Source organism: Corvus cornix, chromosome 2, assembly GCF_000738735.6.
Source record: "Corvus cornix cornix isolate S_Up_H32 chromosome 2, ASM73873v5, whole genome shotgun sequence".
In the NCBI taxonomy this organism is placed as follows: domain Eukaryota; kingdom Metazoa; phylum Chordata; class Aves; order Passeriformes; family Corvidae; genus Corvus; species Corvus cornix.
The window spans coordinates 61,707,354-61,725,644 of NC_046333.1; the positions used below are offsets into that span (position 1 = coordinate 61,707,354).

At 38.8% G+C, this 18,291-nt stretch overlaps 1 protein-coding gene across 5 annotated transcripts in view; it reads right to left on the reverse strand.

The window, feature by feature from the left end:
* Nucleotides 1–18,291, reverse strand: part of CDKAL1 (CDK5 regulatory subunit associated protein 1 like 1) — a 394,035-nt gene that overhangs the window by 248,955 nt on the left and 126,789 nt on the right. For all 5 annotated transcript variants that reach the window (XM_039548277.1, XM_039548278.1, XM_039548279.1 and 2 more), the window contains 2 exons: nucleotides 17,108–17,204; nucleotides 9,901–9,949 (listed from right to left, as the gene is read on the reverse strand). In XM_039548277.1, the coding sequence (XP_039404211.1) occupies nucleotides 9,901–9,949; nucleotides 17,108–17,204 (146 nt within the window). The remainder of the gene's footprint in view (nucleotides 1–9,900; nucleotides 9,950–17,107; nucleotides 17,205–18,291) is intronic.

Here is an 18,291-nt window from a genome sequence, read left to right on the forward strand (position 1 = left end):
TGTTTAAAAAAATTGTCAGCTTCACTCTGTCTGTAGGCTGGCATCCCACAAGAACTGCTGGTAAATTGTATCTGCTCGAAAGATGGAACAGGGCACCCACTGAGGGTCCCTCCCCATCCCTGCACACCCCACTGGAGCTACACATTGTGACTCTGAAACACAACGTCCAGCCAGACAGATTTCTTAGCTGTTCGCTTCCAAGTTCCATGCAGATATCTCAAGCAGCTCAAAACCATGATTTTACAGAAAATCCTCAAAGATGCAGGAAACCCCAGCCTTGGCAGCAACAATTTCTATTGTTTCTGCTTGTTCTGTTACCCATTCTTTCCCTTTCCCAGTTACACCACTATGCTTAGAGGTTGTTCACCATTTCCTGAAAGACACCTTTTTTCCTCACAACACGGCTGCCAATGCACTGTCCTGCACCTCTCAGGTGTCTCTCACCAGCCTGTCTGATCTTCTCCAGCATCTTTAGGGAAAAGGATTAAGCACTATTTCATGTACTCTTGCACACATTTCCTTCCACCACTGTTTGGTTCTTAATGAATAGAGAGTTTCCTTTTCTCAAGGTCAGCACTGGAAAAAATAGCACACAGGAGCAGTGTAGCTAAGGAATGGAAGGTAAAAGTATAAGAGGGGAAAACAAAGTAATAAATTTCCTCAAAGAAAAATGAAAGGAAGAAATGTAAAGAACCAAAAGCAGTAATAAAGACTGAAAGAAGCATCAAGCAAGGGCAGACCATAAGCTCCTCTCCCATCTTTTCTCCCTGCCCTGCAGCACAAACATGCTGTCCCACAGCAGACATGACTGATTTCAAAGGAATTCCCAAGCTCCCCAGAGCAATCACATGCTGTCAGACAAGGACAAGTGCAAAAACAAGGACACTAATTGCTTTAGAACTTTGCAGTGTGGGTGCTCCCACCCAAACCAACCCCAGCTGGCCAGCAGCACATTGGCATCCCTGAATGTCATCAGTGGGATTTCCTGTCTCAAGTAAATACAGGGAGCAAAGAGAAGTCAAACCTAACTGAAAGGTATTATTTCCTGCTCCTGACCAAGCAACTAATACAAACTATTCCTCTTCTAGATCAGTGAAGATGGGAATGTTCTGTAACAGTCAAACTCCTTCATCTGGTGTAGGCAGGAACTGGGTCCATTACAAGAGACAGGGAATAATTCAGATTAATGCTGTCAGTTATTGATCATTCCTTGTGTGTCACTGCACCATGCCTTGGGCCAGGCATCCAGTCCCATTAGGATGATGACAGCAGGTGGTATGTTTGATCCAGTCTCTGCATTCAAAACTCTTTCATAAAAAGATTGCCTTCTACCCTATAACAACTCAAAAAGCTTCATAGAAATGTGCAGTTATTTCTAAGCATACAGCACATATGTAACTAGCCTGAAATACAGAGAACTACTAAGTGTTGCACTTGGAATTAGTATCCAACAATAATACTGCTTTGGAAGACTCTGGAATATGAGTGTCACACTGGTGAAGACAGGAGCTTTTTAAAATTCATTTTATGTAATTTCAAAAACAAGATATTCAGTAGAAAATATCTGCAGGTGTCCCAGATTGCTAAAATTCATACACCCCTGTATCTCTTTATTCTTTGTATGTGTGCAGTGTGTGATTCAATCATAACAATATCTGTAAGCGCTAAAACCGTACTCTACAACAAATCATACAGAAAAAGAGATAACTATTAACAAGGAATTACTGTCCATGTAAAAATTTCACCAAGTTAAATTAAGAATATAAGCATTCAAGAACATTTTTGACACATCCATAGTACTTTCCTCTCTCACAGCAAAAGCACTTGAAATGCCCTATTAAGGCACTATTTCTTTTTTTAGGATTCAATAGCTTCACCCTACTTATTTTGAGATCATGCAATGTTATTGTCTTTCTGAAAAAGTGTCTGAACGTCAAATCTCCTGTGAGCTCAAAATGCCAGCTACAATTCCACAGCTCAGAAGGACAATACTAAGAATCGACTACAGGAAGAGTTCCCCTGACCCTCTGTCCTCACCTCTCTGTGAAGAAAGGCATTTGATTAGGATCAAAGATTCTGCTCAAAATCTCAGGAGATCCTGGAGAGAAACTTCCAAGGGAAAAGACATTTTGAATCAGATAAAACAGGCTGCATTCTGGGGAAGTGCTGAAAGGAGAATTGTCAGAGCCAGCTGCAGCAGCACAAGTAACTTGCCTAATGTTTTGGGGCATGCAGGCTGAACAGAACAAATTTAGTCTTAGAGTGAAACACTGAGCTGAACTTCTCACTGTATGCAAAAGAAAGCTTCTATCAAATTCCCCTGGTTTGAATGAGGTACTCTTTACATTTACCAGCCACAAGGATTCTCTAACAGAGCCAAATCCAGGTAAGTCTAACCAATGTGAATGGGACAGAAAAATAGGAATGCTGTAAGACAGTCATTCACTCAAAGTGTGGAAAAGAGCACATACAGGTCTGGAAGAAAAGGCACCTTTTCTGTGCACATCCCAGGCTCACTTAACAATGAGCAATCACAATTTTGCTACTGAGATTTTCAGTCTGTTTCCCCCCAGTTGCTTGTTTTCTTCTTTTGTGGCGCTATTTATCTCCCATTCAGTTTCTGTGAGCTATGCACAAAATAAAGTCATAACGATGTCAGTCATAACAGGGATAATCAGTTCTATCAGATTTATAAATGAAATCAATGAAATAACTACACTGACAAAAATAATTACAAAACCTATCTAAAGTCCTGGATCATCTCACACACCAATTAGTCACTGCATGCCCCAAAGCATATGAACAGGCATAGCAAAAACAGAAATAAACTTCCTTGTAAGAACAAAATCCACTTGGATGGTAACAGAAATCTCTTTACCCAGCAGGGGAGACTTTAACGTTGAGCCGCATCATTATCGATGTTTTACAAAAGAAATTAAAATCTGCCTTTGCAGAAACAGTTTCTCCATAATTACTGTATATTCCTTATCATGCTCTACATTTTTATTTAAATTACAGTCTACAAAGCTGAACTCTCCAAACTTATACTGGCACAGATCACGGTATTACTATTTTGAACTCATCAGTACCCTTCAGTGCATCACACTTTTAATAAGCAATCAGAAAGGGGCAAACAAAACGCAGCCTGGTGCCCTCACTGAAGCATCTGGCTGCATGAAAAAACCTTCCTTTAAAAGCCATACAGTGGGACACCCTCCAGCCAGGTCCTTAATAAGCCAGTGCCTGTTGTCAAAGTAGTTCTTAAATAACAGAAGGGGAAAAAAACCCAAAAATCTACTGGTTTGAGTAATGACACTCTTTCTACCCAGGATGCTTAGTTTTTAGTGACAACAAAAAAATTATAATTTTGTTTAAATAGGAGTATTGCCAAAATTTCCAATCCATGGGACACAAAACAGGGGCAGGGGGTGACACATACCCCATTATGCCATTAACCTCAGTAATTGATACATACAAATGTGTGATGGATCAATCTTTTAATCACAGTCGTGGCCCCAAGTTGCTGACTCGCTGTAGCTCTGTATATTGCCCACTGAAAACATGATTTCAACCCTGCCCAACTTTCTTAAGTCTGTCAAACACAGCCCCTGGCATAAGTTCATAGAATCACAGAATGTTAACGGGTTGGAAAGGACCTTAAAGATCGTCTAGTCCCAACCCCTGTGCCATGGGCAGGTACATCTCCCACTCGACCAGGTTGCTTAAGCCCTTATCCAACCTGCCTTGAATGCAGTTTTTCCAGTTAGTACCTTTACTTTTCCACAATCTCAGTTTCAAAGACAACTCTACTGCCTAGAAATAGGATTAGGGACATGGTACTGCTCCCAGGGTGTGTGGATGGGGCTGCAGGGCCCTCTGTGAGGAGAGGCCAGGGCTGCCAAGTGCCAGATACAGCTGGCTCCAAAAGCCCTGCCACAGGGCATAGTGGAGCTCCACAGCTGTCAGAGGTGTAAAGAAGGGAAAACACTGCCTGGCAGCAAGGGAAAAAGTGTGCAGGAAAGCCCTGTGAGCACCAAGGTGAGAAGCGGAGGAGGAGGAGAAGGAGGAAGAGGAGAAGAAGAAAATGGAGGCACTGTGGGCACCCCACTGGATTCCCCTACAGCCACTGGAGAAGAGCTCAGTGAAGCAGCTCATCTCCCTGCAGCCTGTGGAACACCCCATGGCAGCAGGAGCCTGGAGCAGGGTTTCTGGCAATAACTGCATGGGGCACCCACACCGGAGCAGCCTACTCCTGAGGGACTGCACCCCCTGCAGAGGACCCATGCTGCAGCAGTTCTTGGATCCCCACAGCCCACAGGAATGCCCTAGGCAGGAGAACAGTGTGGGGAAGCAGAAGCAGCAGAGAGAGGCTGTATTGGGCTGACCACAGCCTCCACTCCCCATCCCTCTGCACCACGCAGGGGGAGGAGATGGAGGAGTCTGGGACGAGAGAGTGAAGCTGAGCCTGGGAAGAAGAGCGGTGGGGGAAGGTAGCTATAGTTTCTCACCACACTATTCTATTTTTAATTGGCAATAAATTAAATTAATTTCACCCAAGTCGAGTCCATTTTCCCCACGATGGTAACTGGTAAGTGATCTTCCTGTCCCAAGAGTTACTCCATCTTATTTTCTCCACTGCCCTCATGAGGAGTGGGAGCAAGAAAGCAACTAGGTGGGGGTCTGGCAGCCAGACAAGGTCAACCCACCACACAGTGAAATAAATAAAACAACCCACCCAAAACTGCCCCCCCTCTTTCCATGTCCTTTCAAAGGAGATAGAAACAGAAACAGGGACTTGATGAGGCCACTACCCTCCCTCTGACCCTCCTTAAGCTGCACTTTGGCACAAACAGTCAGTTTCCTGACGGGGAGCCAAATGATACTTTTCCTCAAATAGGAACTCCTGACTCCTCCAGGTTTTATTCTTCATTTGGCCTGTCATCAGCTTCTTAAGTCAAGGCTACTCTTCCCACAGTCACAGAAATTGAAAAGAGACTATTTTTTCTACTGTTATCAGCAGATTACAGTGAAATCAAGCAGCACATACAAATATAATTTAACATTCTGGCATTCATATACGTACATACGTATACATACTTACTCTCAGATGGACAATCCAGTACAAATTCTACACTTTAGCCTATATATAATATAGGTACCATTTATCTCATTTTCATACAGACAGACTCTCAACTCTCATCAATCCATAACTGCTAACCACATGAGGACAATTAAACAGTTTAGCAAATAATGGTTAATGTTTAAACTGGGAATGGATGGGCAACTTCACCAGACAGGTCAACGTGACTGAAACCAAGAAAGGTTATGTTAAGTATAAAAGGCTCAACCCTGAAGTAATTTCCTTCGGTTGTTTTTTATAATCAAGTCTAATGACCCATTGTAAAACTATGTTTTGTGAAAGCATTAGACAGACACAATATGGACTAAACTCAATTCAACCCATGTCCCTCATCTCCCTAAGGTCTAAGCTAAAAGCAGACTGTACACAAATACCCTGGTCCCACGCCTCCCACCCCCACAAACCCTTAATAACATGGGATTTGAGAGCATGTCTAGGAAGGAATGGGGAAAAACCTAAATCTCTGAAGACCTAAATTCAAAGCCAGAAAACAGGAATTTGTGCATTAAGCAGTTAACATTTCTCCTTTAAAACACAAAACAAATGTATTCTCTTGCCTACTGTAAACTATTTATAGCCAAGCTTGTATACACACACAAGTTTTTTTAAAAGACAGATTTTAGAGTGGTTCATAAAAAGCTGACTTGAGCAGTCACCATAAAGACATTCTGCAGTTCCCACCAAAGACAAATCTTCAGCTTATTGGAGCATACTATAGAAACTGATCATCCAAAATAATTTCTTTATTCTATACATAAATTTTACTAAGACATGGAACATGAATCAATTATAGCCCTGTTTTCACCTAGCTCACAGACACCACAACTCCTTAGCAATACTTTCCTAACACTCTATGTCATCATAACACATTACTGGAAAACTAAGCACATGAATGGGAATGGGTGCCCTAATGTTGTAAAAATTGCTGTAATCCTAGACTTAAAATTTCGGTAACGTGCAGATGAAGCAAGGTTTACTAAACTGTTAAATCAGAACCTTGCATGACAAAACCATTCTGTTTATCAGGAAGACTGAGACACACTGGCTACACAACTGTGGCTGTCACTTTGAGAAACTCAGTTCTGAGACTGTGAATGAATTATTTTGTCTAGTTCCTCACAGGCAGTATAAAGGTTTCAGATTATAAATTACCATATCATATGAAAAGTACGTGAAGATGCCTCTAGTTAAAATATATCTTGGGACACAGTATAAATATTAATTAGACATGACCTGCATACAAATACTGCATGGCTATTGAAGATCACTTCTAGAAGTGACAATTTACCTGCTAATTTACCTGATAATTAGGAAAATTCAAAGATTCAATTCAACACTTGAGATAAAAGTTAGGATAGCATAAAAATGAGAAATCACTGAGCCTCTTAAAAGTCTCTCTCTCTCTTTTGGCTGTTAGTGCAACAACAAACATGCACATCCTTCTCTTCCATTTTCTGATGAAGTAGGATAAAAAGATAAAGTCACATAAAAAGTGTTTATCAGAATTATCTTGATGGAGAGTTGGAAACTAACAATTACACTGTCTTCACACACATGTGGTAAAGACCACCACAAAGATATATTTCTTGAAACCACCATCTCTTGACCCAGCAGAATGGCATTGTTCTGAAAAGGTTTTCCTGACAATGCCCATAACATTGAGAAATAAAGCTAGAAGAAACTCTTTCATATTTCATACAAAGAGTTCTAAATAATTCCAAGAAATCAATTTTCTTTGGGAGTACAGCAAGCTTTCAACCAAATCCAACAGGGGAGCCATTTTCATGAAAAAATGAAAAAGATGACTATTAGGGAAAAAAAAATAAGGCAAAAAAAATTATTTCTACAAACTTTCCCTTTTTGTAAAGTGTGGACTACAAAATTCAAGCATCCAAAAAATAAATAAGGTACCACTTGAGAAATGGGGATCCAGAGAAAGCTAGACTTTTAGACTTAAAACTAGCAACAGGGTAACCTATTTCCACCTTGGAATTTGGACAGAAAATTCAGACACTCCAGCTCTGTTAGGCTGACCAATGTACAGAGCTGTCCTACAGAGCACAGACACTAAGAAGTTCCACTTATTCAGTCAAATATCTTTTAAACATTCAATATATAATATTTTTTCAGCTTTCAATATATACATAACCACACTACATGAAGACCTTTAGCTTTTCTTTAAAAAAAAAGGTGAAAAAACCTGTGTTGCTCAACTATGACAGACACCCAACTTAAAAGTCACTGGTGTAAGCTAGCTCTGAATTCAGAATCTGTATTTATTCCCCCATCCCACATCACCTCCATCTCCTGAAAGCATTAGCAGCTTCAGAAGCTGTTTTTAATGATGTAGACTCATGGAAACAAAGGGTTACATTTCATATGATTTTACAGTAATTTAATCTTCTACCATATATCTATTTTATATAAGAAAATATTCTTAATCAAGAGTACTGCTATCTACAGTATTTTCCTTCACTTGGATAATGGAAGTTCACAGTTAGACTCTTCATAAAACACAGTGAAAAAGAGCATCACATTCTTCTCCATTAGTAGATGATTCCCAAATACATAAATGAATGCAGCTTCTTTAAATAAATTAAAGAAATATGAGTAAAAGATCCCAGTTTTATGGCTGGCTTTTACAAAAGTAAGCCATTATCATATGCTATGAGCTCTGCCAACTTGTTGATTCTCTTTCCAATTGTAATTTTATTGTCAGGGATGGGTTACAGTTGGAAAGGACCTCTGGAGACCATTTTGTCCAACCCTCTCACTCAAGGAGAGCCACTGAGAGCCAGTTCCCCAGGACCATGTTCACAGTATTTGAATACATCCAAGGATGGAGTCTCTACTGCCTCCCTCAGTAACCTGAGCCAGTACTTGGTCATCCTCACAGTCAAAATGTGTTTCCTGGTGTTCAAAGGGAACCTTCCTGTGCTTTTTTGTGCCTGTTGCCTCTGGTCCTGTCTGTGGGCACCACTGAAAAGAGTCTGCCTCAGTTCCCTTTGCAACCTCTCTTCAGGTATTTATATACTTTGATGTGATCCCCCTCCCCGAGCCTTCTCAGGCTGTCCCACAAGGAGCAATGCTCCAGTCTCAATCCCTGTTGGACTCTCTCCAGTATGTCAATATCTCTGTCAAACCAGAGAGCTGGTTTTTGTTCATTTTTTTCCAATAAAACTTCAGAAATCCTGTGTTCCATTATCTTTTGGGAAATCCCTGAATGGAATTGGCACTGTGCATGGAATTCAGCAGCTCACTTTCTCCTTCTAATTCAACTCACTTCTAGTAAGCTAGAAAGGAACAAAAATCTTTCCAAAAATTCACACTTGTTAAAGTTTAAATGTTTGTTAACATGCCTATGAACATTATTTCCCAGAATTATATCAATGTTTAAAATGCAATCTAAAAATCCATTCAGTGAAAATCATTATTTTAACAGCTGCTACCAGATTATTTGTACTCTTCCTAGTCATGTAACATTCAGTCACCATAACCTGAGTAATTATGTTATTGAAAAAGCAGTAATATCTGGAGTCAATATAAATATTACAAAGCCCATTTTTGGGAAGGGAGGGCATGCTGACCCAGGTTATCATCTTACTCCCTTAAGAACAAATAAAATTCAGGAAAAAGCAGATAGAGATCTGAAACACCATGCTGTTGTAAAAATCGTGAAGCATCCTCATTTCCAACATATTGTCATGAACACCATAATGTTTCTGGGAAAACAGTTTGGCTTATTAAATAAAAAATGCATGCTGAATGTATTTCTTCTTTGTTTGTATGGTAAAGTAGGTTGTACCCCCAAAAATAGATATCATAAGGTAAGGACAAACTGGGAGAAGTGTTGGTTGGGAGTACATAAAAAAGTACAGGTTTCACTTCTGAAGGCATTCAAAGCAACATGAAATCTTAAGGCCTTCAAACCACAAGCTCTAGAAGCCTTACACCACACTTCACAATTTCTTGATAGAAGCTTTTTTGCCTTTTAAAAATTTGCACTGCTTTAAACTTTCATGCTGTAGCTCAAAAAAAAAAAATCATACTCCAGCATTAAAGTTACTGACAATGTCTTGTGAACTAGACACTTGTTTATATTGAAAGTAGAGCCAGTTAAACTAAACCTTATAATTTAAAGCTCCATGGAACAGTAATTTTTATGGCCTGATAAGTAATGGAGACAAACTTAGGTAACCCAGAAAGACCCAGACGAATATATTTATTTAACAGCAAATGTTTACTGGTCAGGCTGCAGAAACAATACTGGTTTTTTCCCTCCTTCACTGCAAAGTACTAAGAGTACACACACACGAACAAAGCCAGAGGAACACAGTTACAAAAGAACATTAAACCAGAAGATAATTTATCTGTCCTGAGAAGAGCTCAGGGGAAGTAAGCCAAAGCATCAGAAAAGAAGAAAATACTGGAGAACTAAACAAAAGAAAGTAGCAGTGTAACACTCAATTAAAATAGTGCGGGAGCTTTATACAATACTCTACACCAACCAACACTGATGAAATGATTTCTTGAAGTCTCCTCTTCATCATTTACCTATGAAACCAACAGCCCACAGAGCTCCTGACAGAAAACATCTCTGAAATTATCACACAAAGCACACGTGACAAAGTATAGCACTGCCCAAACATTCTCCTAGAGCACAAAGCAAGTGTTAGGTTGAAAAAGAGCACACCAGCAGCACTTCTGCTGATGGTTACATGTTTCAGACTAGCTGCAATTAGTTCAAGTGTGATGCTTACCTTTAATAGTTTCCTCCACAACTTCTACTACACGATCTATCTGCTGAACCTAAAAAAAGTCAGAAGGTAAATACCTAAGTAGTCAACAACTGGACATCCTTTTAATAAAAACTAGTCTTTCAAGAGTGTCTTCTTCTGGATTAAGGGGGAGTAAAGAATTTTGGGCTGTGTTTTTCACCAAGTTTGTTTTCTGTGCATCTTGGTCAATCTACCAAAAGTAACTTTAAAATTCGCCACCCAATTTAAACCAGATTTTGTCCTCAAAAATGGCAGCTCCTGTAAGTTTGTCAAAAATCACCAAATAGCTAGAAAAGAGTTCAGGCCTTAAAAGTGCTGTTCATGGTCTGTGACAGGCAATGGTAAACCAGGGACTCAGCACCTGTGCCAAAGTACTCCCTCATCCCAGTCTCCACAGCAAAATATTGTCAGGGCAGACTAAAGGGGAGAAAATTAAGGAGGAACTGCAAGGGAAAGACATTGGAACACAGGAAGAAATTTAAAATACTGCTGTGAAGCTTAAGGGAACAAGACATTCTCCTGAAGTTAATGCAGGCTGTGTTTGGAAATGGAGAGAAAAGCCTTCAAGTTTTTCACAAGATAGAATAATATTTAATGACCATTATATAATGTCTGCAACAAAGACAACAAATTTATGTTTTAGTGTCATATTTGCCAAAATTCACCAATAATGAGATAAATAGTTCAATTATGTCTTAATAGATATATTAGTCTTTATTTAAAGTCAATGCCCAACACACTGTAGAGATTTTGGCATATAAAGGAATCAACATTAACACTGCAAAATTAAACACTCAGGAATTCTTGAAGCTGAGATTCTTCCCAGAGCTTTCATCCAAACCACCTGTTCTGTGTAATGCCTACTATAGGTATTTACATACAATGCAGGAAAGCCAACTTGTCACATTTAAATTAGTTTGTCATTTTTCTACAATATTCCTTTTTAAACACCTCTTCTCTAAGCTGTACATTAAATGAACTAGATTTTATATGACTTTTGCATGGAGTTTCTTTTCCAGCTTGTTTCCAAAACAAGCAGAAAAGCACAAGTTGCAGAGGCTTCAAGAGAAGAGCCCGGTCTGCAACAAGGAGCCTGGAACTTGGATCCCTTGTATCAAAGCCATTAAGTCTCTGTATCCTAAAACAGAGTTTGTCATTTCCTGTAAATACAAGACTGCACAATCTTGTCTACTTCACATTCATTTTTCCAATCTAATAGAAGTTTAAAAAAAGCTCACCTATAGTTGGAGTCTGATCTTAAATTCCCAACTGAAGTCAGTGGGAGTCAGTTCCTTTACTTGTCTGGGTGTTAGATCAAGTCCATATAAAAGTATTTTTCTTTTTTTTTCCTTTTTTTTTCTTTAGCCTTTTGAAATACAGCCTTTTTAAAAAAGGAATGTCCACCACTTCCGATTTTTGAATACAGTACATTAGTTATGAATTCTAGAAGTTATAGCTATATATAGTTATATAGTTATGCTAACATTTGCATTTTAATAATTTTATTGAAAAATAAATATATTTAAATAATTTTCTGAATCACAAGCATTCACATTACAGACATATAGACATATCTAGCAATCAACTTGTAAAGAAAGCACACATAAGCAGTCATATGGAACACATGCATGTTTACATACTTGTGCACATATCCCTTCTGGATATAGTTTTAAAAATTATGACCCAAGATATTTAACATATACATTTTCTACTAATTGTTTAAAAAATAAACAGAAAAATTCCACTTGAAAACAGACGTGTACACACTTATAACTACAATACAGACAGGGAACAAAGTCTGTGTTATATTACCTACAATATTACTGCTATCTGTCTCAGTGCTAGACTGTTTAAGTTCATAACCATTTTAATCATTTAAAATATGAGAAATCTGGGTGGTTCATAACCTGAGACACCTCTTACTTTCTGCATTGTGCATCTGAGGAATTTTTGCATTGCTCCAAATCCCCTGTTGAATAAAGATAGAAAAAACCCGCCAACCATTATATTGCATCTTCATTTTATTGGATAAATTAAATTATTCTCTTAATATGTCTGTCAAGAAGATGGCTCATGTAAGTAATTAGAATTATAGGTCTGATAGGTAATGAGATCTGCACCTAGAAATGGATTTTGTTCTGCCTTACATGTTATTTCCCACATTAAATATTTTTAATTTGAAATTATTAGAAATTATTTGGCTAAAGCCCCAAGTGCTCAAGAAGAAAATGTGGAATGCTTCCAGTCTGCATTTATGAAGATAAAAGTATCTTAGAAAATGTGAGGTGAATCTGAAGTGAGAAGAGGGAAAGGTTTAGAAGATTCTTATTTGGAACAAAAGTGGGGGGAAATGAAAAAGGAAAAAAAATGACAAAGACATAGTAATGACATTTTCTTGGGTATATAAAGATCTGCTGGATTCTTTTCCTCACATCTCACTAACCTTATGGATAATTCTGCTCTGGGGTGGTATCAAAGATATGTGTAAACCTTCAGAGCAGAGCTCCAATAATGTCCCCATCAGGAAGTCCCTGAAGCATAGAGACACCTCGGTGGTGTACGAAGGGAAATGACACCATTCCACAACATCTTTTTGCAGAGTGTCTCAATAAACCAAGCCCCCAGGACTGTCTGCAGGTCACCACTGCTGGGTGTGGTTAGTGCACCCCACTTGGCTCCACAGATCTTGTGGGACTTTGTTTCTAGCATAGTTAAGTACATTTTGGACTTAATGTCCATTAGAAGTGGTTCTCCATTAGGACTTGAACAGAACAAGAACTACAGACAGACTGGAGTAGACAGCTGAGTAGAACTATACAAAAAGAAAAAAATCCCCAAAACACTGAGTTTCATCTCACCTTGTTTAGGCAGTTCTGCCAAATGCTGGATGTTAAAAGACTACTCAGCCTATCCCCTCTCTAAAGCCAGTAAAATGGAAATACATCGCTTCAAAAGGCACTTCAGGTCTTCTAAAAATCTAAATTATTTTAGAGATAATTATCTTCATTGACCATAAAGAGAGCTGAGCAAAACAGACTCTCAAATTACAGCACTTAGGCAAGATAAATCTGAGGCTTAATACGTAACTTCAAAAGGCATGTGACTAGCCACCCTGGCTTCAGAGGGATAACATCTGTGTTTAAAACCTTTGCTGACAATACTGACCATAGTAATGGGCAATACTCTGGCTTAGGAAGGTATTCTGAGAGGAGGATCTACACAAAGTTTAAAGGGAAGGAGACTACCCCAGAGAAGCACATAAACAACTGACTTTCATTGCTAAACATTGACACAGCTGAATTAATTCCTAAACCTTTTGATATCTAGGATAGTACATAACTGCTGTAGAAATGAACACTTTCTACTGCACATCCAGTTTTCAGTTTAAAAGCAGGTGCTTAACTGACACTCTTTTCAGACATTCCAGGTTCAAGTGTTCTATCTGAATATCAACACAGGAATTCAAAAGCCAAAGCTGACCAGCTGAGAAGTACTGACTGAGCTGGAAATTTGTATGAAATCATTCTTAGCCATAAGTTACATAAGAACAGTGTCCACCTGTTCCCAGGTTTTCAGCATGCTTTCCAAGAAGCTCTGTTAATTCAAATAATTCAAATTCCATCAAATTTGTCTTTCATGAAGTACATATTGGATATTTTGCATTTATGCAAGGCTCTGTTTCAAGCAGCAGACAGGTTCTCAATCTTGAATGTAGTCTGGCCTTAAAAAACACTGCAAGGTAGGCAAGTATCATTATCTCTGTTTTGCAAACATCATCGAAACTTTTATGAACTGAGCCACAGAAATACCATACAACAGATCTTCCTCATTTATGAGGCCAAAGCAGCAGGGATGTACGGACACTTGGCATCTTGGTAAGTAATTTCCACTAATTTCCTTTGACAATGGCACTGCTAAAGCTCTGCTCACTGGAGCATTTTACAAATGAAGGAATAAGGTACATTAAACTTAAAAGTGTGTACCAATTACGGATGTAGAGCTTGAGAAATAAAGTGCCTGTTTTCTGTAATGCACTTAGCATTTTTTATACTGCACCATCTATTTTATAGCAGTGCTCCTAGTGTTAGGTGCTGCTGCTGGGAGTGTTCAGCACTCCCACTAATCACATTCCAGAGTTTCACACTGGATATGAAAAGAAAATTACTTAAAGCTTGCCTTAGACAGCAGAACAGCCAGGGGGAGAGGGTTAGTTGGAGGTCAGCAGAATGCAAGAAGCCTTGGCAGAGGGCTTTTCAGGGCTATGTATTACTCCTGGAAGCAGCAGCTTCAGGCTCACCTTGGCCAAAGAGCCTGCAGTACCCTCCCATGCACGGGGCCTGCACCTTCTGACTCAGAGAGCAGCAGCAAAGTTGGGGTTACAGCCTTGTAGAGTAGCAACACTGGATTGGTTTTGTGGGTTTGTGCAGATGAAAGAACAGGCTGAAACTCTTCCCTTGGGTGATGGGTGTATGGCAGAAGGTGGTATGTCTTTGATGCTAGATGTTACACTGGCAAAGATGGGGGAAGGAAGGAGAATTTAAGTTCTCATTCAGGATTCACTCACCTGTGGAGCAATTGTATGCCTTTAATGGAATACATATGTGCATTAGGACCCATGCTTTCAGTATGTACAGCAAGTTTGATGATTTCAAAGTACAGATACACAGGGCTTATGAAGCCTCTTAAGATCTATAAACCCCCAGTAGTCTGGCCAGGGGTTCCAACACGTACCATCATTTGGAGATCAAGTACCTTAAAACTCCAGAAAATGCCAATGAAATAAAATATCCCGTTTCAATCACTCAACTATCACTGGGAACAAGAGTTTTGCATGTTCTTGCATGCAGCTCAGGAAGTGAGGAAACACTACAGCTACCTACGAGTCCCAGAACATAACCTGTCGGCTAAATCTTTCATGCACCCTTGTCCCTTCTCCTCCCTCCCTTATAATCCCCCTCAAAACAATTGACACAAAGTCACACATCCTACACACTACCAACTTAAAATGAAAAGTGAGGGATAACTCTACATAGGAGAGTTGATGTCTCTTTTTGCATGGTAAATGCGCTTGAGTTTGAAGTGAGTACACCACAAACACAAAGGAATAAGCTTTGGAAACCACCTGAGGGCAACTGGCTGTGAACCTCTGTAATGCATCATTATGTGCTTCAGGTACTTTTCACCCTTGGCAGGTTTATTACTACCCAGAATTTTCCCGTCCCAGAAAAGAGCTCGTTCACCTTGTCCTGTTACGCTGTAGTCTGCCTTACACACAGCCTATGGCAATGCCCCAACCCACATTATTTTTATAACGTATCAATTACTTTATACACAAAAACATAGTAACATCACAAATGGTAAGAAGGATATGAAGTTGCCCTTCCTTTCCTTCTGCCCAAATCAGGCAATAAATAAAGAACAGTGGAAGTTCAGTCCTGTATTTTTCAAATGCAGATCAAAACAAGCTCTGATTTACTAGAATTTCTCTGGTAGTTAAATTGCAACTTCCTCCACCATCATACCAAGAGGAGCAGAAGAGCCTCTGACACACTGCCTTTAGAAAGCCACCCTGAGGGAGTTATAATTGCTGGTAAATAAACACATTCTCAGACAACACTGTCCTTTAAATTTTGAAAAAAATGAAAAAAGTGGGGGGAAGAAAATAGCAGAACTTATATTAGCAACAATAAATCAACTATGTCTCTCAGCCAAGTTGAAGATGAGACCAACCTAGTATTAAAGAAAGATTTCCAAAACTGTACTCTTTAATGCTTAAAATTTTAAAATAGAATCAATATCCTACTGCCAACAGAACATTTTCTATTTCTCAATTTTACAAAAACTGCCTTTTAGAAATATTTTGCAATAGCAAGACAACAAGTCTTATCCTTTAAATACAGTCACCCTCTCACACACATTCTTTGTAAAATGGGAAGAAATCTTAAATGTACAAACTGAACACACGCACAATATATGCTCTTAGCTTTGTTTTTGTTAATAGTTTTGCCTCAAGTTTAACACCTTTCTGAGCTGAGGGATCTCTTATTTAAAGCACAGTAAATTTTACCATAGCAATGACAGCTAGAGGACAATGTCATTATTGCAAAACTACCTTTCAGTATTTTTAGGTCTAGTTACAAAGTACTTGGGAACTCTGCATTAACAGCCTAATTCATTTCCTAATAGAAATCTTTCTTTAAGAAATACAGAAGTACAAATATTTTTCATGAAACACTGGTTCTAGGTACTCAAATGAAGATGATGAAAAGAGGTTAATTTTCAGAAATTACATGTTATCTGAAAGAAAACCTTAAAAAAGAGAGGAAAAAATGTTTTAAAAAAACCTCAAACTTCCCAATTTTAGTAAGTTAAAATCATCAAAACTGAAACATTGAATTACAATCTAGGTCAAAGGATACTGACTTGCTCATTTTTTTCCCTCTGTCTACGTATGTGTAGATATTGTTATACTCACTATAACAACCAATAATGGATCAATAACTATGTGGCCTCTGAGCTAAGTGAAGATCCATTCACCCATTTTACTTTTTTCTCTTACAAAGATGATTCAATGATACAGTAGTACCTCATCCCAAAGAATACTGAAGGCACTTTATTAACTGACGTCAAAGCTCTGTGGTTTCTTTTTCAAGGTAAAGCTTGGTAACTGTTTAACAACTCAGTCACCAGTGGATTTAACTCTTCAGACTGCCTCAAATTTAAACAAAATAATCATTGCTATTTGCCATTCTGCTTAATAGTGTGAAGTAAAAAAGCACCAAACCCTCAACTGTGTCTGTGTAATTCATGTTTAGTCCCCTATGCTTCTTCCACTTCCATTTTAACAGAGGGCTTGTCTTAGAGCAAATAAACTGTGATATTTTTAAGAATATGGTAATTGATACTTTCATCCTCGATGAAGCCTGGAAATTTTCAGGCTTCAAAGGGCACTGGAAGTCAGTTCCAACAACAGCCACCCTTTCTTTCTCCCCTCATGCCAAAACCAAAGCAAATCACCCTCAACTGAAGGAAGGTTTACACGTTGTATAATGCAAGATGATGAACAGGAAGGGGACATGGCAGGAAGATTCTCTGCTGCTTTATCCAAGAGAAAGGCAACGAAGTCTAGATGTTGATATCGACCTACTGAAAACATTTAGAAAAACCTTGGATTTCTAAAGATACATACCCCTATAATACTCAAGCCTTTCAGGTACTCCTGGCGAGGTTGGGCTTGGGGTACACAGCCTGCTAGAACGACTTTCTTCTTCCCTTCTTGGGCTTTCCTAAAGGACAAACAGTGCGTTAATATTTTTTGAGAACTATCATTTTCAACTTCAACATATTATGCATGTGACAACAGAAAGCAACACAACAAAAACCTCCCCAAATCAGAAACAACTTGTACATGTTTCAGCCTAAGAAACCAAAACACCAAAAGAACCCCATATGAAGCGACAGCACACGTGGTTCGTTTTGGGACGTATCTACGGAGACCATAACCATTGCATATCTTGGACAAAAACACAACCTTGAAAGCCCTAATCAAGTTCACTTAATTTTCATTTGCCAAAATGGTAGAAGAAAAACCCTAACCCTAGGGTTAGGTCAAGAAAGATGGGACAGAGCTATTAACCTCAATTCAAAAAGTTACACAGAATGCAAGGGTCAGCCTATGCAGGCAGAAACCTCTAGCTCTGAACAGACACATTTATGTAGTACCAGTCAGAACTGACCAGTTACATCAGTCTTCTGATCTTTCCTTAAAATGTTTATTTATTTTGAAATATGCAGTTACTTTAAAATGTTTAAGTATTTAAGCATATTGAGCACTTTCAAGCAGTAAGTACTTGCCTCTGGGCAGAGAAACATTTGTCTGGATTTTAACTTATATAATTCCTTAGCTTTAATGCTACCTTAGCATTAAGCAGGAAATCAAAACACTAAGATTAAATGGTTGACACTGTTCATTTCCTTTGTAACATTTCTACTCACTTTGAATTCAACAGTGAGTATCAAGCCAGCACTAAATCTCGAAACTAATGGAAGGCCTGCACAGAACTAGTGGCTGCACACAAAACAGTGAGATGCAAAACCTGCTAACGTTCATTCAACTTTGAAGATCATCCATAAGCACATTAACCCAACACAACAACTGCATTACAATGTGCAAAACATGAAAGAAGAAAAGTGCTGAATAATTTTAGCAGATTTGCTAGGTCTAACGTACTATGGGTTGCTCCAAGAACAATCTTTCACAGTTTCATGTTGTATCACCACCTCCTGGCAGGCTTCTGTCAAACTTGAACCTTGTACAACCATCTTTTCTCCAGCAATGTATGAATTCATGAAGTGTTTACTGTTATGTTCGAA